At 46.6% G+C, this 24,148-nt stretch overlaps 1 protein-coding gene across 3 annotated transcripts in view; it reads left to right on the top strand.

Annotated features, from left to right (window-relative positions):
* Nucleotides 1-24,148, top strand: part of Frmd4a (FERM domain containing 4A) — a 434,715-nt gene that overhangs the window by 358,942 nt on the left and 51,625 nt on the right. For all 3 annotated transcript variants that reach the window (XM_055593785.1, XM_055593784.1, XM_055593786.1), the window contains exons 11-12: nucleotides 1,552-1,638; nucleotides 23,837-23,913. In XM_055593785.1, the coding sequence (XP_055449760.1) occupies nucleotides 1,552-1,638; nucleotides 23,837-23,913 (164 nt within the window). The remainder of the gene's footprint in view (nucleotides 1-1,551; nucleotides 1,639-23,836; nucleotides 23,914-24,148) is intronic.

The raw sequence follows: 24,148 nt of genomic DNA on the forward strand, positions 1-24,148 counted from the left end.
TAGATAGATAGATAGATAGATAGATAGATAGATAGATAGATAGATAGATAGATTTTAAGCAGAATGGGGCAAGTGAGTGTCCTAAAATACAGAGTATATGTTTCATGTGTGTGAAGCCATGGGTTCAATCCCCAACACCAAAAGAAAAAGAAAAGATTGTAAAAATCATCATCATCATCATCATCATCATCATCATCTACCCCTAGAACTTTGAATAATCTTTTTTTCCAAAATTTATCTTTTTTTGTCTTTAATCTTTGTGCTTACCTTAAAATAACATCATTCCTGAAAACATTTGTAAACTGCCATACTCATTTTGAGTTTCCAGGGCTCTTCTGATTAAGCCCTGAATGAATCATTCACAGATGTGAACTTTTGTACAAATCTTGGGGAAAAGCTGCCTGCTGTGCCCAAGATAAAGTCCTGGCATGTGGGAGCATTCAGGAACCTCTCATCCTAAAAAGAGCTACAGTTTTTCCTCAGGTGATAAGCAATCTTATAAAACGTATACAGAGAGGCCCAAGGTTTGTAATCCAGTACTGATAATGTTCTGGCTTCAAGTTTGGTACATGAGTCCTAAAGATCCTCATTCAGCTGTCCTCCTGGGTAAGCAGGAAATCAAGGTGACACCCTTAGCCTGGCTGCCATCGGCTCAGTGTCACGTGGAGTGGTTAGCCTCCGCTGAAGTTTAAGCAGCTCAGCTTCTCTGTCTTTGCCCTCTGAAGAAAAGGAGCCCCTGCTGTGGTCTCCTGGGTTCTCTCTGGGTCTGGAAGCCCCAGAGAGATTTTTTTTTTTAAATCAGAAAGTCACTCATTTTCTTTAAAATTTTGAACATATTTCATATCTTCCTGCATATGAGTGAGTGAGTGAGTGAGTGAGTGAGTGAGTGAGTGAGTGAGTGAGTGAGAGTCTCAGCCTGGCTTTTTTGGGGAGGGGACAGGGTACTTGCACTTGTTCACGAAGAGGTGATGATGGAGGCTGAAGTGATGATGCTCAGTTGGGAAAGTGCAGCCTAAGCACTAGGTTCTGAGTTCAGACCCCCAGCACCTCCGTAAAACATCTCCTGCTAGGGAGGCAGAAATGGGGTGGGGGGAGTCCTAGGGCTCTCAGAGCGGCCAGTGCTAGCTACTCAGTGGGCTCCAGAGTCAGCGAAAGACAGTGTCTCAAAAATAGATAAGGTGGAGAGAGGTGTGGGGACAGCTCGTGTCAGCCTCTGGTCTCCACCTGTAAGTCCACGCATGTGAATGTACACCTGTACACATATGAACAGATACACATGCTTATACCAAATAACTAAATAAATGTTATGGCTACAAGTGTCCTGGCTGTGATGCTGCTTGGAAATAGAGCCATTTGCCTGGCTCAGGCTTGGTCCCCTGCACTGCTCACATAGCTGAGCATATATCTACGATGGGCACGTCTGTGAAGATACAGAGAATGGTTCATTCTGCTGCCTTTTCCCTTGTCATCGGCTGAGCCAGGAAATCCATTCCTGGTCAGTGTTTATCTTCTCCAGCTCCATGTTGACCTATACCCCCTTTGACATCCTAGGACAAGCAAGGGATACCGTGGTGGCTGGGACTGAGCTACAAAGGAATCTTCCAGTATGACTACCATGATAAAGTGAAGCCAAGGAAGGTAGGGGTGCTGTCTTCTGTGGGCTTAATTAATTAAGGGTTCTCTTTTGAGAGAGGAATGGGGTCGATGTGAGTTGACACTGCACAGCCTGAGGGCTCACCAATCCCATGCTAATGTACATATATGTAAATTACTCCACAGTAACCTATCCAAGTTTCCTGGGTAAATATTTTTCTCTCCCTGTCTCTAAGGGAACTTAAAGTGTTATGATTAGTTAAGGTAGGGCGTTTGGCGCCATTCTTCAAGAGCAGATGGGCAAATGAGCTCTGAGGAACTGTCATGTATGCTCCTTTTCTTGGAAGGCTACATGTTTTGGCAAAATGAAGGAACATTATCTCTCTTGAATCCTGAGGCCAATCTGAGTTCTCCCTGATGATCTCTTGGACAAGGTCATAGGGCAGAGAATATACAAATCATAGGTCAAGGAGAGATGAAAAAAATAAAGATTAAAGAAAGGTCTTGAAAACCTTTAGGGCATCATAGAAGTGAACAGAGACTAGAGTCATCTGCCCCAGAAAAGGGAAGTCAAGTCACTAGAAACACGAATGTGTCTGAATAGAAAACATAACAATGGGAAATGCTTTTGGGATGAGAATGTATCACTGCTCCATTATGCCCTTCCAGACTGCTACCCAAGCTTTTGTATTCATTACTAGAATAGAAACATATCCAGGCCGATCACACTCTGTGCACATCTGGGCTGACCACATCCTATGCACATCTGGGCTGACCACACCCTATGCACATCTGGGCTGACCACACTCTGACAAAGTTGACATCTGCATTCTTAGTTACCTTCTTCACCAAATTGTTAGTGGGGAGATGGCCCTGTATCGGGAAGAATGTTCACTTAATTGATCAGTAAATCATTCTGGTTCCAAGTAAAGATCATGAAAAAATGATGGAGGAGTTGTTCACTGGGAACAATGCAGCAAGAAGCTGCCTCTTTGGGCAAGTGTGTTGCTTTGTTTTCTGCAAGCTCCAGAATCTCTGCCTTTTTCATTCACACACAAGAAATGAATGGTGCTCCCTATCCCCCTCCAGTGCTCCTGCTTTAACCCTCTTAATTTTCTGAGCAGTAGACCTTATCCTTACTGTATCTTCATATTCGCTGGCGTTTTCCTCACCTGGCCTTTCTAATGCTGTGCTTAAGTTTTCTCATCACTTCCTCCTTTTCTTTTACCCCACCTCTTCTCTCTTTCCAACCAACCGGACTGATTCTTCTTCTTTTTTTTTTTTTTTTACTTGTAAATGACAAAAACGCTCCAAGCACCTTTCACGAAGTCCTGATTGCAATCTGTGCATCTCTGCCTTGCCCTTATTGGAAGGAGAAAGCTGGGCGGGCAGTGTAGCTTCCAACATTAACAGTATGGGCTTGATGGATATCCAGGGATTGTAGCAAGTAGGCACGTAGGTATTCAGTTAGAGCTTAAGAGTTGTCAAGAATTCCCAAAGCCTGACTGAACCGAGGCCAGTGTGGCAAACTGAGACCCACAGTAGAATTCAGTCTTTCCCTCTCTGCTCTGCTGAAGGCATGCCAAGTGTGTTGAGACTTCCATTCACTGTATTCCTGTGAGGGTGGTTTTTTTTCTTAATTTCTCTTAAGTGTAACTCTGATGAAAGTAGTATGATAGCACTTGATATCTGTAAAACACCACAGAGACTCATAACATGGTCTCAATAAATTTATCACTGTGAGTAAGACCTGACTTGGTTTCCAGTGCTTACAGACAGTTCTAAAAAAAAAAAAAAAAAGTTATCAACAGTGGAAAAGGAAAGACAGATAAAGTCACCAGCATTAATGAGTGAAAATTTTCAGTTCTTGGTCATAGAAATCCCTGGGAGACCTCCAGATGCAGACCGTGTGGGCTCACATACAGTTTGGGGTCCTTAGGAAATGAGTGCTGAATATAAAGCTAGTAACTGTCCTTTCAAACCCCCATCAGGCCAAGTGATGCCGCTGCTTCGTCAGCTTTGAGGGGTCCATGTATCTAAGATATTAATGGGGCTGAAGGGCAAAACTAAAGAGTGAGTGAGAGGCATAGTTATGAAATCCTGGCTGCTGGAAGACTTGGGGAGGAGTCCTTTTTCTCGGTACCTGATATTGTTAGCATCATAACACCGCGCGTGCACACACACACACTGGTTTCATGTATGAAATAGGAAAGCAACTAAGAGCATTGGAACACGTGACAAGAAGATGCACGCACATGGCACAGAGTTATCATTGCAGGTTTACATAGAAAGCAATCCAAGCCCCTCCTTGGCGCCTCCAGACCACTGTGGGAGAAACTCTCTGGGTCCACCCTATCTCTCCAACCCTCTGCTATGCATGTAGAAAGCATTACAGGGATATTCACGGGGGTCTGGAGATAGGCACCATCACTCATGGCCATCTGTGCTTCCTGCACTCAGGCAGAGCAGGTGTGGCTGGGCTGTCCCTGGGTAGTGAGGGCTGGAGTGTTCCCAAGCACAAGAGGATGAGTGAGCTACACCTGAGGGATGTCCTCCAGATGGTAGCACGCCCTTCTGGCACTGGAGCCAGGCACATTTCCACCGCCTTAAGCCTCCAGGAATCCTCAGGAGATGATGGGATCCAAGTACCTGGAGGCATCTGTGGTAACAACTCTATCTCCTGCCCAGGCAGCTCCTCCCACCCAGCAGCAAACACAGGCCCTTGCTGACACTCTGACCCACTTACAGCAGCTCTGTCACATGACACACAGCCCCAAGAGCCAACCTTCAAGTTGGGGCAGTGGCAAGGCTGACCTCTCCCCTTCCTTTAAAGGGCTGTGGGCCGTCCTCTGCTGTGCCGCCTGAGAGGATCCATACCTGTGGGGGCTCATCTGAAACATCTCCCCAAATCCCCGATTGTCCAGAGCTGGTGGCCATCTCAAATCAATTCTCTGAAATGAGATGCAGTCGGCCATTCCAGCTTCAGTACCCTCCCTATGTCACTGGGTCCCACACTGAACAGCTTTGGACACGTGAAGTGCGAAGTGAGGGTCCTCCAGGCTGGAGAAGAAGAATTTACACTTCCCGTTAATTAGAGCCCACAGCATACCACCTGGATCTCTCTGGCAGGCAGGTGCTTCTCTTCCTCAGAACAGTTCTCAATACCAGCTCTGATTCATCTCAAAACACTTCTGAAAAGCCAGGTGTTGCGGCGCTGGCCTGTAGCCCCAGTACTTTGTCTGGGATGTAGTGAGTTACAAGTCATCCTGGGCCACATATCAAGATCCTGTCCCCAAAAACAAAACAGCAAAACAACAACAAAAAGAAAACACAAAAAGAAACAATATTTAAATTCAGATCTAAACAAAAACAGATTTATTTTCTTGTCCCCCAGCATGTTTGGTCAGAAACAATCAGACATGTGGGGACTTTTTAAATACTTGTTTTTGTCTTTTGAGCGTGTTCAGAATAATACAAAGTTTTTAAATGAAGAAGTCAGGGCAGGTACTGGAGGCAAGAACTGAAGAGCAGGCCGTGGATGAAAGCTACTTCCTCTTGGAGGCTTGCTCAGCCTGCTTTCTTGTACAGCTCCAGGACACCTGCCTACGAGAGGCACAGCCCATGGTGACCTGCGCCCTTCCATGAATGAAGATGCCCTATGATCTTTCCTATAGGCAATCTGATGGAGGTGTTTTCTCATTTGAATTTCTATCTTCCTAGATGACCCTAGCTTGTTTTAAGGTGACAAAAAAAAAAGCAACTAGCACAGATGCCATGCACAGAACACTCATCCCCTAAATGCCCTAAAGTGGTAGCGAACAAGACTTCAAAATGAGTGGAATCTGCCGTGGGTGCTCATTCCCCACTGCAGTGCCCTTTGCTTGCATTCATGAGCTCTTTTATAAGGATGAGGCAGGTCCCCTCATCAAAGTTGCCGAGAATACATCATAACGTGTCGTGTGGGTCTTTAAAGAGGCCCTCCGCCCACTCTCGGGAAACACTGCCTGCATCCTTCACCCAGTGATGTTTTCCCTCATACCCTCTGCCCACCTCTGGACAATGTTCGCAAGCCGCTTAGAAGCATCCCTATGGGTTGCCACTCTCTTCTTGCCAGTGGGCAATCTTTATGAACAATGTACACTCTGAGGAGAATCTCTCTCTCTCTCTCTCTCTCTCTCTCTCTCTCTCTCTCTCTCTCTCACACACACACACACACACACACACACACACACACACACACACACACATCTATCTTGGTTTAGCCATGAAGAATAGGAGGCTCATGGAGGCCGAAGAGAAAAAACTCCTGCCTCTCCATAGGTGGTTGCCTTCTGTTCCATCCCAGCTGCCAACCACCTTTAACATGCATGCACACATACTCTACTGCCTGTGTTGTTTATTTCCTAAATTAGAGTCCTCTTGGCCTCAGGGATTAATGAAATGGTGCCAAATAGATGTTTGGGCCCTTGGAGTCGATCTCAGGCTACCTCGTAGTTTGCATTGGTGGTCAAGTACTGAGACTTAGCATATCCAAATCTGAAAACTGCCCAGCAGCAGTGACATTGGCTGTCCTAAGCATTCTGCCAATCATGCTACGACAAGTTGTTGTTGTTTTTTTTTTTTTGTTTTGTTTTGTTTTGTTTTTCCTTTCTTTCCTGGAGCCTTTGAATGCAAAGTAAATGGCATATATTGGAGAGACCTTATTGATTCAGCCTGACAGAATCAGAGTCTTAGGGAGCATAAATAGGTCTGTCTCACGAGGGGCTCTCTGTAAAGAGGAGGTCCCCCGCATTCCTTAGATCAAAGCCCGGGGAAATAACAGCTGCTTTAATCTCTGTGACTGTCAGCCCCTTCTGCGCAGCTTCACTCAAGGAGACCTGAGTGAGCTGTCTCCACTAATGGTTCCACTCACTACTGGTACCAGGATGCCTTGTGAAATCCTTCTGTTTTGCAGCCTTCAGAGCTGTGGGCAGACTGACTCTCTGGTCATCAGAAGCCGCGATAAAAAGGAAACGGGAAAGGCTTACCCAGTGGGGCTTTGAGAGAGTTAGACCAGCATGAAACGTGACCACGCAGACCTCCCTGCATTGGTAGCGTTCAATACCCATAAATCGGCACTTGCAGATCCTACTCCTCACCAGCTTGTATTGAACAAAAGCTATCCTTTGGGAAGGACTGTCCAGTCAGGCCTTGTTACGTATCCAGTAGGCAGCATTTACTTATTTATTTGACGTGCACTTAGGGGGGCTTTTATGAATGCTTGGATGCACAATTAGGAGCACTCCAGGGTCCCTTCTGGGGCATTAGGAAAAGGAACCAAAGTAACTGGCCAGCTTCCAAGCAGCCAGTGTGGCTTCCTGACTCCTGAGAGTATTTCAGAGGCAGAGGCAATGGCTCCAGAATTTGATGCATTCCTGTCACCTCCCCTAGATAAGTAAAGATTTTTTTTTTAATTCTATGAGATGATGAGACAGGAAGGGAAAATAATATTTACAGGAAATATTCCATTAACTATGAGCTGACTCCCAGTGGCATGGCTCTGCTCCATTACTCAGAGTAGCAAGGATGCTATTCCTTGCTGCTAACTTGATCTAGCTTCTGTCTGGGCACCTTTGACTCATTTGCTGGCTGCAGAGCCCTCTGGCCCTGGCTGGGTGCCTTGCTTCTTGCAGCTTGCCTGTTCTCCTTGGAAACCACACCCTCTGCCCATGCCAGGAGAAACTCTACTTAATGTGTTTAGCATTCTTAGCATTTTGCAGTCTTTGCTCCTTCATGGTCCGGGATCAAAGGGCCACCTCTTATCAGTCCTTTAGATCACCCTGCTGGATGAGTGGACCTGAAAAGTTTCAGTCCCTACGGGTGACAGGTCCTTGCCATGGGTCAGCCAGGAGAGCTAGCCTTAAAGCTGGGGAGCAAGTTCTCAGAGGGAGTTTAGGGGAGGAATGTAAGAAGTTACCAGAATGACTCTGCAAATCAGGCACAGTTGTCCATGCCTGCGACCCCAGGGCTTGGGAAGCTGAAGCCTGGAGTTCCAGGCCAGCCTTGGCTACATAGCAAGACCCTGCCCCAATGCAGGGCTGGAATGTAGCTCAGTAGTTGAGTGCCTGTCTGGCATGGCCACATGCACACACACAAAAGTGCTTTGTAAACCGGTGACCTTCGCATCCACTCAGCGCCAAAGTGAATGATGGGAATTTGGATGCTATTTGTTCACTCGGGTATGGGGGTGGGGGCTGTGACACACTGAACCTCTCTGCATCTCTTTTTATCTGTGAAGAGGAGACTGAAAGATATAGACAGGATGGATATAACCTAGTTTTCTCCACTTTGAGTAAGTTCACTTCTCCAAAAGTTTCCTGTTGTCAAGATGAGAACACATCTGCCCTTGACATGGCAAATATCATTAGAGTCTCTTTTATACTGAACATGAGAGGCAGAAGAAAGCTCAAACAATGTTCCTTTGTTAAGAGGAGATTTCTTCCTTGGTTATTGAGTCTGGGAACCTAGGGTCCCTCTGTTCCCACAGGTTCCTGGGGGAGACCATTCTGAGCATGTCAAGGGCACCAGCTCATATTCCACTCCTTTCTGGGAAGCTCATGTTCCTATCACACTGTCACCTTTGAAGAAAAGTTCATTTGTCTTTGAGCAGGAAAAATCAACATTGTCTCACACAGGTGGATGAGTTTGTTTTGTGCTTGTTTTTTTTTGTTTTGAGGTAACATTCCACCAGATAACCAAGGCTGGATTTGAACTCATTATGTAGGCCAGTCAGCCTCAAACTCGAAATCATCCAGTCTTACCCTCCCATGTAGCTGTGATTACAAGCTTGTGCTACCATGCCATGCTCCAGGTATGTGTGAGTGTGAGTGTGAGTGTGAGTGTGTGTGTGTGTGTGTGTGTGTGTGTGTGTGTGTGTGTGTGTGTGTGTCTGTGTGGCAGCCTCTGGTGTCATTCCTCGGGCACTTTACTTTTTTTTTTTTTTTTTTTTTTGAGACACAGTCTCTCATTGACCTAGAACTCTCCATGTAATCTAAGCTGGTCCTCCAGCAGGCCTGCCTGCTTTGCCTTCGCAGTGAAATAAATGCATACCGTAGCACCACGCTTTGTTCTTTTGTTTTCCCCCACATGTGTTCTGGGGATCAAACTCAGGTCCTCACGTTTACAAGGAAAGTACTTTAGCAACTGAGCCACTCCCGCAGACTGAGAAGAGCAATTTCTAGGTAGATAACCTCATGTCTGTCTTTAACTGTTGCACACAGTGCCCAAGCCATATCTGATCAGATGACCAAGGCAGTTTTCTTCCCAAGCTGGTATGTCTGCTGTGGCATGTGGTCTCACTGGCTCCATACTCTTCCTGCCCCAATGCTTAGTCTCCTAGACGTCTTGTCCTCCCTGGCCCTATACAGCGCATGCACCAACACTGAGAAAGGCCATATAAATAGCTACATTGATGGTGTGGACAGTAGGGGTCAAACGGGACATTGGGTATTTATAACATTCAAACAAACACCCAGCCAGACAACATAGCAGAGCCCTTGAGACTGACAAGCTTCTGAAGAACTCAGCAGACAGATTCCCACTACCCTAGCAGCCCCGTTGACCCTGGACGCAATTTGAAGCAAATCAAAACCAAATGCTATAGTTGGATCCCAGATGGCTGCAGGGGAGCATTCAGTAGCCCCAATCATGCCAAAAGAACCACAAACCAGTAGTAACTTCTGAATTGACTTTGTTTTTCTGGCTTCAGAGCCAATGACTTTTCATGGAATAACAAGAACATCAAACCCACAAGGGCACAGCCCCTTTATCTCACACCGTTACTCTGCGCGTCTCTTCCCGCCCCTTGATAAAGCCACTGGTGGTCTCTTGGCTCTTCTGCTCATTCCCGTGTGGTCAAAGTTACCTGGCCACTTTAAATAGAAAAACAAGCTTCTATTAAGACATTACTGGGACCGGAGAGGTGCTTCAGTGGTGAAGAGTGCCTGCTGCTCTTGCACAGTACTGAAGTTCAGTTTCCAGAACCTATGGCTCACAAACCACCTGTAACTGTAGCACCAGGAGATCTGACACCCTCTTCTGGCTTTCCCAAGTACCCATGCACATATGCGCATGCATAGACATGTACACATAAAAAAAAGTAAAATAGATATTTTCTAAAGAAATTACTATGTTCAGTCCTAAGGGACAATAAAAAACCCTGTTAGTCAACTTTTGGGTGCTATAACAAAATACCTGAGAGTATCAGCATACAAAGACAAAGTGTCATTTGGTCTTGTAGCTTTAGAGGTTCGAGACCATGATCAGTTGGCCCTTTTGCTTTGAGGCCTGTTACAAGACAAAAACCACTGTGGGAAGCACGTGGCAAAGCAAAATCACCAACTTCATCCATGAGAAATAAAAAAGAGGAAGTGAAGGGGCCAGAGTCCCAAAATCCTCTTCATGGGCTTGTCCCCAATTACCTAGTGACTTCCCATATTGGGTTTCACCTCCTAAGGATCTTACAACCAGCTTCCTAATGGCACCACCCCCGGTGACCAAGCCTTTAACACATAGGCCATTGGGGAACATTCACTATCCAAAGTCTAAGTGGGGTGAGATGGTTTACAAGATAAAGGTTCTCAACACCAAGCCTAACAACCTGAGTTCAATCCCCAAGACCCACGTGGTAGACGCAGAACACTAACTCTTGCAAATTTTCCATGGCCTCTATACAAACTCTGTGGCACATGCATGTCTCTCTCTCACACACACAAACACACACACACATATACCACATACATAAATAAATAAATAGAAAATAGAGAAATGAATAAAGAAAAATTAAAAACATAAAGATCCAATGTATAATAGCTTCTTCAGTGTTAGCATTCAGTCTCCCCCCTGTCAACTGAACCCCACCTCTGCCCCACTTCCCCAGATTTCTGAGGCTGCCCTCAAAGCTCTCCAGGTGATTGTCCTAAGCCCTGACTCTAAGCTTGTGTGGCCAGGCGGGTCATTTCCACCTGCTCCCTGAAGGAAGCAGAATGCTCACAGCACATCTCTTCCAAGACCTTCCCCTGTAATGATGTTCTCTGAGTTCCACCTTCCTCAGCATGGCACACTGAGAATTGTGAGTAAATAATTTAAGGATCATCTAGCCATAAGGTTTCCATTGTTGTTGTTTCGTTTTTGTTTTTGCTTTTTTGAGACAGGGTTTCTCTTTGTAGCCTTGGCTGTCCTGGACTCACTCTATAGACCAACTCACAAGAGATCTGCCCGCCTCTGCCTCCCCGAGTACTGGGATTACAAGCGTGCGCCACCACACCCGGCTACCATAAGGTTTCTCGTGTGTGTGCATGTGTGTTCACATGTGTGTGAGTACTTGTATACATGTATGCATGTGTGTATGGAGGCTAGAGAAAAACTTCAGCCACTCTGTTTGACACAGATTCTCTCATTGGCCCAAAGTTCATCAGTTAGGTAAGACTGGCTAACTAATGAATCCCAGGGATCCCCTGCCTCTGTCTCCCTAGCCCTAGATTTTCAAGTGTGCACCACCATGCCTGGCATTTTTTGTGGGTACTGGGGGATTGAACTCAGGTCCTTGTGCTTTGAAGACAAGCACTTTATTGACTGGGCCCTCATTCTAGCCGGCAAGGTGCTTTTGTTTTATGTTTTGTTTTTTTTTTTAAGTTCTAACAAAATCCACATAACACAAGTGTTCCAGGATTCATTGCACAGCTCACTGGGCCTGAGCGTATTGACAGTGCCCATCTTCAGAACTCCATCTGGAAGACAGGTCTGGAACTTCAGCTGCAGTACCCCATTCCCTCTCCCCTAGCCTGGCTGCCATCTTTCTGCTTCCTGTTTTTATTAGTTTGACTCTTCTAGTTGGTTGCCTGTATTTGTCTTTGAGGGAGTAGACCGAACCCCAGAACACATTTCAGAGTGGGAAGGGGCCCCGGGTAGACAATGATTAGGTTACCATGTCAGAACCAGGGCCGGTGTCACCCTACTCAGCCTGCTTGGTGACCTTTCTACCCAGCTCTTGGCCCCTGCTTGTGGCCTCTCCTGCCCAATGACCAAATCATGAGGCTCTCATGCAGGACGGCTCATCTTGAAGTCTCACTCGGGACTTCCATTTGACTTATACTCAGCTCTAGCGTCCAGTGGCCAGGGTAACTGCAGTAGAGTCTCTGACAAGTGAAACCGACTGCGCGCTAGCCTGGTTACTCTCTCCAGCAACGCCAACGGGCGTTTCTGCTGCCCTCGACCACTCTAACAATCCTTCCCACCATCCTGGAAGGTGTCTACTGGCATCTTATTACCCCATTTGTCCCTATGCCCGCTGGCACGTACCCAGCCTGGTCGTCCTGGCTTTTTATGTTCTGGCCTTTTAATGAGAGGGCAAAGCACCACGAGTGCTCTGGACTCCGGGCTCTGTAGGTCCTCGAACTGGCCCGAAACCAAACACCAGACCTACCTTAGAAAGCAGTCACAGTCACAGCTGACCGCGTTCCCTGTGCACCTGTGTGTTTCTAATCACATAATTGAGTTTATGTTTGACATTTGGAAACCCATTAAAAAAAAAAAAAAGCCTGGTCACTGGCCAGGTTTCTCCCTAGAGAGTGAAAGTCTTGAGCCGCAGAGCACAGCAAGCACCCAGAGGTGCCATTGCCCTGGTTGCTCGTGTGTGCAATGGCTGGGGAAGGTGAGCTCTCATCCATAAATTCCCGCCCCCAACAAATAAGAGAAGGGGTCCCCGCAACAATGAGGGGCAGTTCTTATGGAAAAGGGCTGCTGCTGAGAATAAGGGAGCTTCTCTTTTATACCGAGTTCCTTTTGTGCAATTAACCTAATTGAGGTGTTTTTTATTTTTTTATTTTTTTCCAGTACAATGCATTACACCTAGTCTTTTTTCATGATAGACAAGTACTTTACTATGAGTTTATGAGCTACATTTCCAGCACTTATTCTCATTCTCTCTCTCTCCCTTCCTCCCCTCCCCCAGCTTTTAATATAGGTGCTGGGGATCCGAACTTGAGTCCTCATGCTTTATCAACCAGAGCTTTATATTACCAACCCAAGCACCTACCCAACCCAGTAGTCTGCGCCTCCTTATAGCAGAATCCCCTTCTGTGGCTGTTACTCCTGTTACTTCTGTAATGACACAGAATATACACACATCTAAATGTGTGCTCAGTCCCTCACAGAGCTCATAGCTGGCCACTTCCGTAACAATGCCAACCCCTGCCATGCCCTGCCTGCTTGTTTCGCATTTGTCCTTGAGACCTGTTATCCTTCCACTCGCTGTGCCCTGTGGATTGTGTGTTGGTTTATTATTTGTTTGCCTCTTGCCTCCTGAAAACACACAGGCCACTTCTGTTGCTGCCTCCCATAGCATCTGATATGTGATACACAGCAGAGAGTCAACAAATAAAAGATAGTGAAGACCATGCTTGATAGCACACATCTATAATACCAGAACATAGGAGGCTGATGCAGGAGGATTACTATGGGTTTAAAGCCAACTTTGCCTACATATTACCATGCCAACAGGTGCTGCATGACAAGACCCTATCTGACCAAGAGAAGTGCTTGGAGTAAAGCACCTAATACTGTGCTGCAGTCCGCCACTAATTTTGAAGACCCCTGGCACGTGTGTACAGTGGCCTAAGGGACTTAAGTATAAATAGGATAACTCTCAGGGAAGGGCTTCAAGCACGCACTCCACAGAAACAATGAGACATTTACAAGAAAGGAGCAAAAAGAGAGGGCCCACAACTTTTTACTACCTTACATTTGTGGTAGAAGGAAGGAAGAAAGGCAGGAAGAAAGGAAGGAAGGGAGGGAGGGAGGGAGGGAGGGAGGGAGGAAGGAAGGAAGGAAGGAAGGAAGGAAGGAAGGAAGGAAGGAAGGAGGAAAGAAAAAGAAAGAAAGGCATTTAAAAATGGCTTCCATCTTGACTTGCCTTTTTATTTTTTATTTTTTGTCTCTTGGACCAAAAAGAAATTAAGAGTGAGTAGCGATAGGCTATCAAGATTGCACCTTCAGGCCACCAGACACTCCCCATTCCTTGGACTCTTTCATAGAAGTGTGAAGTGTTAGAGCGGGAACCCCTGGCGCTGAGTCCTGGTAAGCACCGAGGGAGAGCGCAGCAGCTTGCTGTTGCTGCCCTGTGGGCCACTGTGAAGGTTGTTCTTAATCAGCACAGTTCACAGTGGAAACCCAGGGCTATCCGACCTTCCTAAAAACCGCTGAACCTGTCTAACACCCACCTCCAGCACAGTCAGAACCTGATAGACACAATTCTCCACCAGGCAGAGGCCTTAGCTAACTGGAAGAACTGCCCAGGCTAGGACTGGAAAGCTGTGGTCCCAGGATCAGCCCCAATGAGAGGATGTGGCTCACGGTAGAATGCTGAGCACCATCAGCTGTTTTCCTCTGCTGTCTCCTCCTCCTGTAAGTTCAGGAATCTTCAGACTGACCTGACCACTTCAGAATTCCTCCAGGGAAAAAGGAAAGACACCAGAGCTTGAAACATAGGCCCAGCCTTTCTAGAAAGACAGGAATATGGGAGTTGAAGTCTTCATTTCTAGAACTCAGCATCTTCTTTCTGGAGAAGACATCACCCAAGCAGGGAGATCCATAAAGGAGTAGCAACTGGGACCTCAGCTACAGAGAGGGTGGCTCAGCCCAGCCCATTACATGCCTCAGAAAAGCTTCTCGGTCAGAGCTCATAGCAAAAACCCCAGGCCAAGCTACTGACCATCTACACTCCCTCCCATGTACACCTAAATTAGGTCTGGAAGAGCTAGGGAGTAACTCACTTGGGAGAGCCCTCACTAACACTGCATAAAACTAGGCTCACTGTAACCCCAGCCCTTGCAAGAAAAAGGCAAGAGGATCAGCAGTCAAGCCCATCCCTGGCTACATGAGACCCAGTCTCAAAGGAATAAAATAAAATCATGCTGAACATGGCGGTACACGCCTTTAATCCCAGCACTCAGGAAGGTAGAGGCAGGGAGAGCTCTGAGGTTGAGGCCAGCCTGGTCTACAGAGTAAGGCCCAGGGCAGCCAGAACTGCACAGAGAAACCCTGCCTCGAAAAATCAATAAGCAAACAAACAAACATAATATCAGCTAAACCGCTTGTACAGAGGACCTGTCCCTTGTCGGCAAGAAGGAAGGTTCTTGAAGCACAAAGGAGCTGCTGTTAAATGATGGCCCTCAACAACCCTTGCTGCCTTGCTGCCTCTTTCCAGTCCACAGAGGTGACCCAAAAGTAGAGCGTTGCTGTTTATGCTGAATAGCTTTGTAGCTTGTGGAGTCTAGTGTCATCCTTTTCTGCCTTCCATCTCAGTTTTCCCCAGGGTCAGATGACCTCCACAAAAGGGACGGGAATGTTGTAATAATGCCACATCCTTAGACAGAGCTCCCAGGTGCCAGAGAACTGACACGCTCACCTCTAAAACAAATGGGAAAGTACAACTTTTTCCACACAAAGTCAGGCACTGCGTGAAATAAGCACTTCAGAACAATTCAACAAACACCTTTGATAAAGCAAGTGAAATGGCCCGTTACAATTTTCTCAGTAGGAGAACTAAGTACCCCTATCTGTGCTTAGTCATTCCCCACTCTTTTCTCATGCAAGCATCAGTTACTTTCCCATTGCCGTAACAAAGGCAGCTTGAAGAAGGGAGGGTTACTATGGCTCACAGTTTGAGCCTGGCAGCTCCGGTGCGAGACAACTGGTCACACTGTGTCTCCTCTCAGGGAGCTGAGAGGGATGAATGCTGGCGCTCACTCGGCTTCTGTCTTTCCCATTTCATTGTCCTGGACTCCACCCCATGGAACGGTGGTTGTCCACATTCAGGGTGGGTGGACTAGGTTAAGCTCCCCTAGAAATACTCTAGCAGGCATGCTAAGAGGTGTGTCTCCCAGGTGAGTCTAATCCAGCCAGGTTCACAACAGTGACTGACCAGCGTCACTACTGAAGGAAGAGGTGGTGTGCCTAGGGGCTAAGCCACAACACACTGGGGCACAGTGCTGACAGGGAGGAAATCCGGTTAAACTGGGAAGTTTCACAACCGGGCGGTGACCCCATTCAACACTCACTCCCCTGGATTCCCGAAGGCACACTCTAATGGGGTGGGAGTGGGGGGGGGCGCAATTCCATCTGGAAGACAAAGAAAAACACAGTGCCTCCTTAAAGTATCTGTGTTTGCCAAGGCTTCTTGATAAAGCCTTTCTGCAAGAAAAAAAAGCTGATGTAGAGAGGAGAAAATCATATAGAGACAGGTCCTCAGGGGGAACAAAAAAGACAAAAGGAAATCAAATCTAGTGGGAGGAGGGGGAATCAAATGACCTGTCCCTGTCCAGGCTCTGTTAAGGATTCATTAACCTCTTTCTCTCTTTTCCTAATGATTCTTAAGCCATATGAAACTAAAAGGTTTTTGATGGGTTAAGAAGAGGCCATCCATTAAAGGGTCAGGGCTTGGTGCTCTGGGCATCTGTCACTGGATTAAGCATATTAGTTTGGAGTTCCTGTGTCTGACAGTGAAGGGGGGGGATGAGCAACCTGGCTGGAGAAACATATTGAGTCCATTAGATCTGTCTGTGGAGAAGAACTAGCCATTGTTCTAGTCGCCGAGCACGCAAGCATTTCCAAGAGGAAGTAGATGCCTGCAAACGCTGGACATGCTATGGAGGAAATGAGCCCTCCACTCACTGTCTACGGTCATGGTTTGTAAACTTTGATTTTTAGGATCAGTATTCTGAGATTAGAAGTCATAGCAGAGCCGGGCATGGTGGCACATGCCTTTGATCCCAGATCTGTGAGTTCGAGGCCAGCCTGGTCTGCCTGCCTGTGCCTCCGAAATGCTACGACTAAAGGCATGTGCTGCTGCCGCCCAGCTAAGGGAAATATTTTAATGCCCTTGATACCATAGTCATCATCTTTCAAAGAAAATTGTACAAACTTGAACTTGAGGCTGCCCGGAACTTTTATGTTTTACGTTAAAAAGGATAGCAGCATGGAGTCAGTGAGGAGGAATGACTTTGAGTAGTTAGTCCTTGCTGGGTGCTGACTAGGTACTAGGCACCAAGTTAAGCACTCTGTATGTATTGCTGTGTTGATTCAGCAGCCCTATAAGAAAGTGTTATTCATAGTATTAGTTCTAAAATGAATGAACTAAAGAAACAAATTAAGTTTCTAAAAATACGTAGTCATCAAATACATAGTAGTTAATATGACTTTGAAACCCATGTTTTATTGAACATTGTTTGGGATCTTTTTGTTTGTTTGCTTTAAATGAATATTGTTTAATCAGTATTATCTAATAGTAGGAAATATTTAGTACAAGATATTTCATTTTAAAATTCAAGAGGGGGCCACTGAGATAGTCTTTGGAGTTACAATGCCAGCTCTGACCTATATATGCACAGAATATATGAATATCTCACTTTGGAGATTCAAATTTAGAAGGCTTTGCAAGTTCGGGGCCAGAAGGGAGAACCTTTGATTGCTAGGCTAGGACTATTGCTCCTTTTGTTGGTTAGTTTTTGTCAACTTGACTTAAGCTAGAGCCATCTGAGAATAGGGAACCTCAGCTAAGTAAATAACTCTATAAGGTTAGCCTGTAAGGTAGCCTGGGGGAGGGGCATTTTCTTGATCAGTGATTGATGGGAAAGGCCTGACCCATTGTGGGTAGTGCCATCTCTGGGCAAGTGGTCCTCATTGTATAAGAAAGCAAACTGAGGGCTGGAGAGATGGCTCAGTGGTTAAGAGCACTGTCTGCTCTTCCAGAGCAGGTCCTGAGTTCAATTCCCAGCAACCACAAGTGGCTCACAATCATCTATAAAGGGATCTGACGTTCTCTTCTGACATGTAGGCAAACATGCAAACAAATAGGGTGCTTATATATATATATATAAATAAATAAATCTTAAGAAAGAACGAAAAGAAAAGAAAATTAAAGAAAAGGAAAGAAAGCAAACCGAGCAAGCCAGGGAGTGTGGAGGAGGCAGGGGAGAGCCAGTAAGCAACATTCTTGCGTGGCTTCCACTTCAGTTCCTGCCTCAAGGTTCCTGCTTTGAGTTCCTGCCCTGATTTCCCTTGGCAATGAAGTATGACATGAGAGTTGTGCTGGAAACTAGCCCTCATTGGCTATGGGTGCTTAGTTAGTTCCAGAACCTTGGGTTGGTAAACCCTTTACATAAAAGGATGCAGTGTTTACATATGATCCATTGTGGCCATGTCTATTCTTTCATTTCTTTTAAGTTTTTGAGGTAGGGTTTCACTTTTTAACCCAGACTGGCTGGAACTCACTACACTATGCCTCCTAGTCTGGACTCAAACTGGTAGCAATCCTTTTGCATCAGCCTCTTGGCTACTACGATTAGAGGTGTGAGCCAACATGCTCAGCTTCCCATTTACTTTAACTCATGTCTGTGAGATTTGCAATACCTAATACACTTGAAACGCTAAGGAAACAGTTATGACATGGTATAGATTTGGGAGTCATGACAATATAAAAACAGTCTTATGGATGTGTGCAGCACATACACTTTTTTTTTCAAATATTTTCAACCTCTGGGTGGAAGGACAAGCAGATATACACACTGTGAAGTGGGAAGATAGTTGTAGAAATACATGCTCAGTATCATATTCTTCCTCTTGCCTGGTAGCATAGCCAGTACCAAGTAGACATCCACTAATGTGAACGGGTAAAAAGATTAGATTAGACAGAGATCAGGGGTCAACCTGAAACACAATAGCTCTGCTTCTCTTCTCTTTATGTAAAGTAAAACATATTGGCTGCCTACAGAACTGTTTTATATAGACACAAGGCCCCAACTGTTCCCTCCACATTTGTATACCTGCTTCTGTTCTCCCCTAGACTCTTGAATGCACATGACCAAATCCCCTGCCTGCATGACCAAAGAGAGCCCCAGGGAATCATGAGTGGTGCAGTTTCAGGAGAGGAGAAAGAGCAGAAGGAAATTAGAAAGTGGATTTTTTGTTTGTTTGTTTGTTTGTTCATCTGTTGTGTTCTGGGCTTGGAGACTATTCCTACCTGTGATTGTCATTCTCTTTGAGAATTTGCCTGTGTTTGGAACATGTACAGCATCGTTCAAATTGCCAGAGCTGGTCTCTTGAAGGATCTGAAGCATTATTGTTCTAGATCTTCATAGGGGCTTTGTGGCATAATAAAAAGAGACTAGGACAAGAAATAGCAAGGCCTGAGTTCCAACCTCCAGCAGCTCTTAGTCTCTGTCCACCAGAGAAGTTTAACCTCTGAAAGGAGGAGGAGATCCAGATGGCTCATCAGATTCGTAGAATGGTCCCTCTGGATGAAGCAGGAAGTTACTCATAGGGAGGTCATTTAGGGGCTCTATGACTCAGCCTCAGGGACAGGAGGAAGACAAAGCTCCCTAAAGTCCTTGTCAAGAATCAGAACCACTAGGCTGAGCTTCCTCTCAAGCCTTTATTTCTACAGCATCCTGACAGCCCGCCTGCTCCTCTGCATGCTATTCCACAGTGCTTCATAAAAGCTGGCTGCAGAGGAAGTCCAGTGGAGCTGAGGCCCCTTCCTCGGCCATTGCCTCAGCCACGCACAGGATGTGGGAATCCAGTGGGCTAACAGGAGCCAGGGCCCAGAGGCCCCTGCTCATTAAGGATTTACAGATCCACATTCAGGGCTCAAAAGCAGTAGTTATTAGCCACTTTTGTTTGCTCTCTGTGGGTAAAGGTTTCCCATCTCGTTTTTATTCATGAGAGCGCTCAAGTGCAGAATGGGAAAGTAGAGGGCCTGTGGCCACAGGAAAGCTGCGTCAAAGACTGAGAACCCTTATGGGGACCATTAGGGTTCTGATGATGGCAACAAATGCCATTTTAGCAAAAACCCCTTCCTGATGCTTTCTCTAAAATTTGGAGACCTCTTAACTCATTACAGTTTCTACAATTCTTATTATTAGAGGCAGGGTCTTGATATGTCTCTGAGGCTGATCCTCTCGCCTCAGCCTTTTCGGTGATGGGCTCACAAGCAAAAGCCACCATGCTAGGCCTCTCATGCATTTATTTCCCATGCAACCCCCAGACATTGGGTTGTTCTTAACCGTGGTTATCGTCTTTGACTAAAGCTGCTAATTATTGAGGTGGTTGCTTTGTAGAGCCTGGATGAGGCCAGGACATCAGGTAGGAAGAGAAAAAGCTTGCTTTGGAGCTGCCTTCTCACAGCCACATGGTCGCCCATTTGTGAAAAAGCACTCCACTTGTAAAGTTAACCACCCATTAGCAAGTAAGAGCTGTTTGCACTAATTGGTGGACTCCTGGGAAAAAGCTGCATAGTTAGTGGTTGGAGTAATGGACCAGGTGCCCTTGACTTCTATTTCTGGTTCCTTCAGAATCTTGTTGTGTGGCCCTAGGCAGTTGTCCCTCATTTCTGTATGCCTTGTTTCTTCTCCTTTAACCCCAAGAAAATCCCTGCTTTTCTTTGGGGGACAGGTGCTAAGTAAGAAAAGAAACAGTGTCTGTGGAACTTTGTGGAGACGACTAGCTGAAGTGCCTTGACTTAACAGGTTTTAATCAGTAGAACCCCTGATTATTGATAAATCTACACCGTTTGAGCTTATAATTAGCTCCTTGGGCACACAAGTAGCCGCAGTCCACGGGGAGGCTAGCCAGGTCTTCACCATGATTATCAGCTGTCTGCCCTGTCTTTCCGCGGGATCCCAGATCACAGTGATGACTCTCCACAGTGGCAGGGATGGGTTGGCTTCTCTGAAAACCAGGTCATGGAGGCTCCTCCAGAGTAGCCCCAGGGACTGTCTGTTACCAGCATAGTGATAGCTCATCCCTCCATTTTTATGGGGGGGGGGGAACACACGATACCAGGCATCTTCCCTTCGCTTATTTCCTTATTGTTTTGTGCTATGCCAGCTGAGTGTTGAGCAGCCAGGGGCTCTATGGGGTGCAGTGGCACGTGAACAGAAATGCCCCAGTGCCCCAAGAAGAACATAGTGCCTTTAGCTTCAATGACATCCAGCTTTTGCTGCCAGCAGCAGCCACCTCTGCCCTCCCCATCCCTTCAGCCTTCCAACTCCTGCCCTACCCCCCAGCAGCAGCGGCTCCTTAGCCCCACCCCTCTTCAGTGAGGAAAGTAACACTAGCCAGTGTTGTTGCCTATGTGTCTGTCCTCCTCCATTCCAGCAGGGTTCTTTTTAGGTCCCCAAGCAACCATCTGATCTAGAAAAACTACCCACTCATTTTTTTTTCCTACTCCTACCTTTCCTTCCCAATATTTAATTTGGAAAAAAAAAAGTTGTGCTAAAACAGCTATCAGGGAATCCACTGTTCTGCCCCTGCTACAAATTTTCTACAGAATCTGCATCACCCTAGGGACACACCCTGGCAGTCAGGGCTCCAGCTTCATCTTCCAGAGCAGCCCAGAGGCAGAAGCCCTCCCCTTTCCCTGGGCAGCCACCCTGGCGAAGGATGAGGGGCTGCATGGAGCCCAGATGGTTTTGTTTGGGCCCTTTGGCAGGCACACAGATCTCCACACTGCACAGCATCAGGGACCACTTAGGGGAAAGGCATGGTTTGTGTTTTATATTTTTGCAAGGAGCTGGGGAAGGAGCTGTTGCCAGGAAACCGACCCTCAGAGCACTGTGCTCCAGGATTCTTTATCAAGGCTGGGGGCACTTCCTAAGAAAAGGCACAACTGGGGCTCTTTGCTGAGTGTCCGGTCAAGCCAAGCATAGCTCCCTCTCCTCCCAGGGAGGGTCTACTCTCTGGTCTGCACATCAGATGCAGAGGGCCCCTTCGTCTCAACCCCACTCCACGCTATTGAGACCTGTTACTGATAGGCCCATGCACGATTGATGAAAACACATTGGAAATCTCAAAATGGCAACAGCAAGCTCATGACCATCCTGAGCAAGGGGCACTTGAGTCACATGCCCATGAAGCCAGTCCTGTACCAGGATCCACTGTCCCTGGTTAGGTGACTATACAGTAGAGTCTAAGAAGGACAACCTTTTCTTGGGGTATTGGTGAGGCAGTATAAGCCTTTATACTTACTGTAAGATTTTTAGCACACACATCATCTAATTTTTTTAGGCTCAAGACTTGGAAAACTTAAGAAAATAACTCTGGTGGTAGTTCTGCAGTTACTCTCTCATTTGCTAGGCTCTGGGAGCACTAAGCACAAGGAAAACAGACAGAGATCCATCTTTGTTCTTATTTTAATGATTTAATTTTATTTTATGTGTATTAGTGTGAAAGCATCAGATCCTTTGGAATTGGGGGGTTACAGACAGTTGTGAGCTACCATGTGGATGCTGGGAATTGAACCTGGGTCATTTGGAAGCGCAGACACTGCTCTTAACCACTGAGCCATCTCTCTAGCCCCTATCTTTGTTAAATAGTTGTTTATACCGTTGTTGAGCCCAAGACCTGTTGCAGTTAATCAACCTTGCAAGAACTGGATTGCTACAATTTACTTAAGCGGTGACTTAGAAGGAGGGGAGCTGGAGTTAAACAGGGGCTTTAGACTCTAGAGCCTCTATGGTCTTGCCATGGCGTTCTATAGTGTGGGAGGTTATGCACAGGGTCATAAAGTTTAGTAGTTTCGGTGTTTATATGACTGTGGTGAAGTTTATGTGAGCTATCTATACCCAACAAGTGGGTATCAAAGTGTCCGCAGAGCAGTCATTGGCTGAGGCATAGTTCTGTGTATTTCAGTGACAAAAAGGTAGAATGGACGTAGAGCCTTCTGAGCCTGTGCAAGACTTTGGATCATTTGCTTTTCTTGCAATGCCCCACCACTCACTTGAAACTGATCTTCGGAGAGACAGGGTGAAATGCACTGTGGATGAAGAGAGGGCTCCTAAGGAAGAGTCACTAGTTACCCTTGCCTTTCCACTTACCCTTGCAGACAAAGTTGTTTAGAAAGCCACACCGAGAGAGTGTGATGATGAAAGAATGCAGCCACTCTGAAAAACAGTTTAACTGCAGGCCAGTTTTACTCGGGTGGTAATTCCACTAGCCCTGCATTGACTAACTGCTTTCTGGGCATGGAGAAAACGGGAGGTGGATGCTGTAACAGAGAGCTGGGAACTCAGTCTGGAACCAAACCTAAAAAGCTACGCCCCCACACGGGGTGGACAAAGGGGGATTACAGGGAAGACTTAGCCATTCTCACGGGAAAGTCAAGAACAGACTCCCTGCTTAACAGACAGCCTGCTTTTACTCGGGTGCAAAGCAAACTCATGTTCTAAGTGTATAGATAGAAATGGGAGCTCCATGAATATAGTAAATGCAAATGCGTGTGAACAGAGCTTTAGCCTCTGCTGACATTCCCCAGACCTCTAAGTAACTTTCACTTTCATCCAGAAAAAGGCACCCCACTCCCGGAGCAATCGGAAGTAGCCCTAATTGCCTCTCAACCTCAAGATCAGCTTCTTTCACTCCTGGGGTTCCCTGGTCCTGTTGTTGGCCAGGCAAGACTGCAGTACCCCCACAGGACAGAGCTCTTGCTCTCCCCCCTCCCTTCCCCCTTTGTGGCGGAAAAAAAAAAAAAAGAAAAGAAAAGAAAAAGAAAGGAAGAAAAGAAAAAAAGCATGACAAACACGCACTGTGATCATGAGTCGCCGCCTGCCCCCAACTATGGTCGCAGCAGCCTCCGCCCTCCAGTGAGTGAGGATGTCTGAGGCTCTTGCACATTAGCGGCAGGAAGTGGAGTCCCGAAGGGAGGCTGGGAATTTGAACGCCTTCCCATTTCAGCACTCGGAGGAGGAAGCGCTGCTCAGCCCTCCGCAGCGCGCACAGATGGCTACCTCTGCCTCCTGAGCGCTGTGTTCCCGGGCTCTGAGCCTCTCCTCCCCTCCTCTCGGCTCCCCCGCCCCCGCCCCTCTCCCCCTCCTTGGAGGGAAAAGTCTGCGGAGCTGGGAACTGTCTTGGAGAATTCAACAAAGGCGCGAGCCAAAGGGGAACAAACTTGAAAAAGAACTTGTTTTGTGCCTGTTAAGAAACCTGCAGGGAAAATCCACACCTTCCAGGGTAGGTGGATGTGTTTGTGTGTACGTGTGTGTTTCAATCGCTGATAGTAGGCAGGCTACCCGGAGGAGGCAGCGGCAACTCTTAAGGTCTCCGCTTTGATAAGGAAACTCTCAGCTGTTGAAAAGTTAATCAGCAAAGGAGGGACACCGCGACCAGGGAACTCCGCTACTCCCGAGTTTAAACTTCGTTGTTTTCCATCCAGATATTTCAATGGAGGCAGCTGGAGAATCTGTATTTCAGGGAAAAGAAGTTTTCCGTGGAAGTTCATGACCCCCGCAGGTAAGCCTGAAAAGCCTTTTCTCTTTCGAGAGTGTGTGGCATACTATTTGTGTATTGGTTTTGTGTTGTGACGGTTCATGTTCGTAATATTTGGGGTGAGGGGAGAGGATGGTGAATCAGGGAGAGCAGAGTTCACATCAGACAGTGAAGCTTTGTGATGATGAATGCAAAGTGTTCGTGTGCCTGGGGTGTGTGTGTGTGTGTGTGTGTGTGTGTGTGTGTGTGTGTGTGTGTG

Source organism: Psammomys obesus, unplaced genomic scaffold (assembly GCF_907164565.1).
Source record: "Psammomys obesus unplaced genomic scaffold, mPsaObe1.curated_primary_1811, whole genome shotgun sequence".
NCBI lineage: Eukaryota > Metazoa > Chordata > Mammalia > Rodentia > Muridae > Psammomys > Psammomys obesus.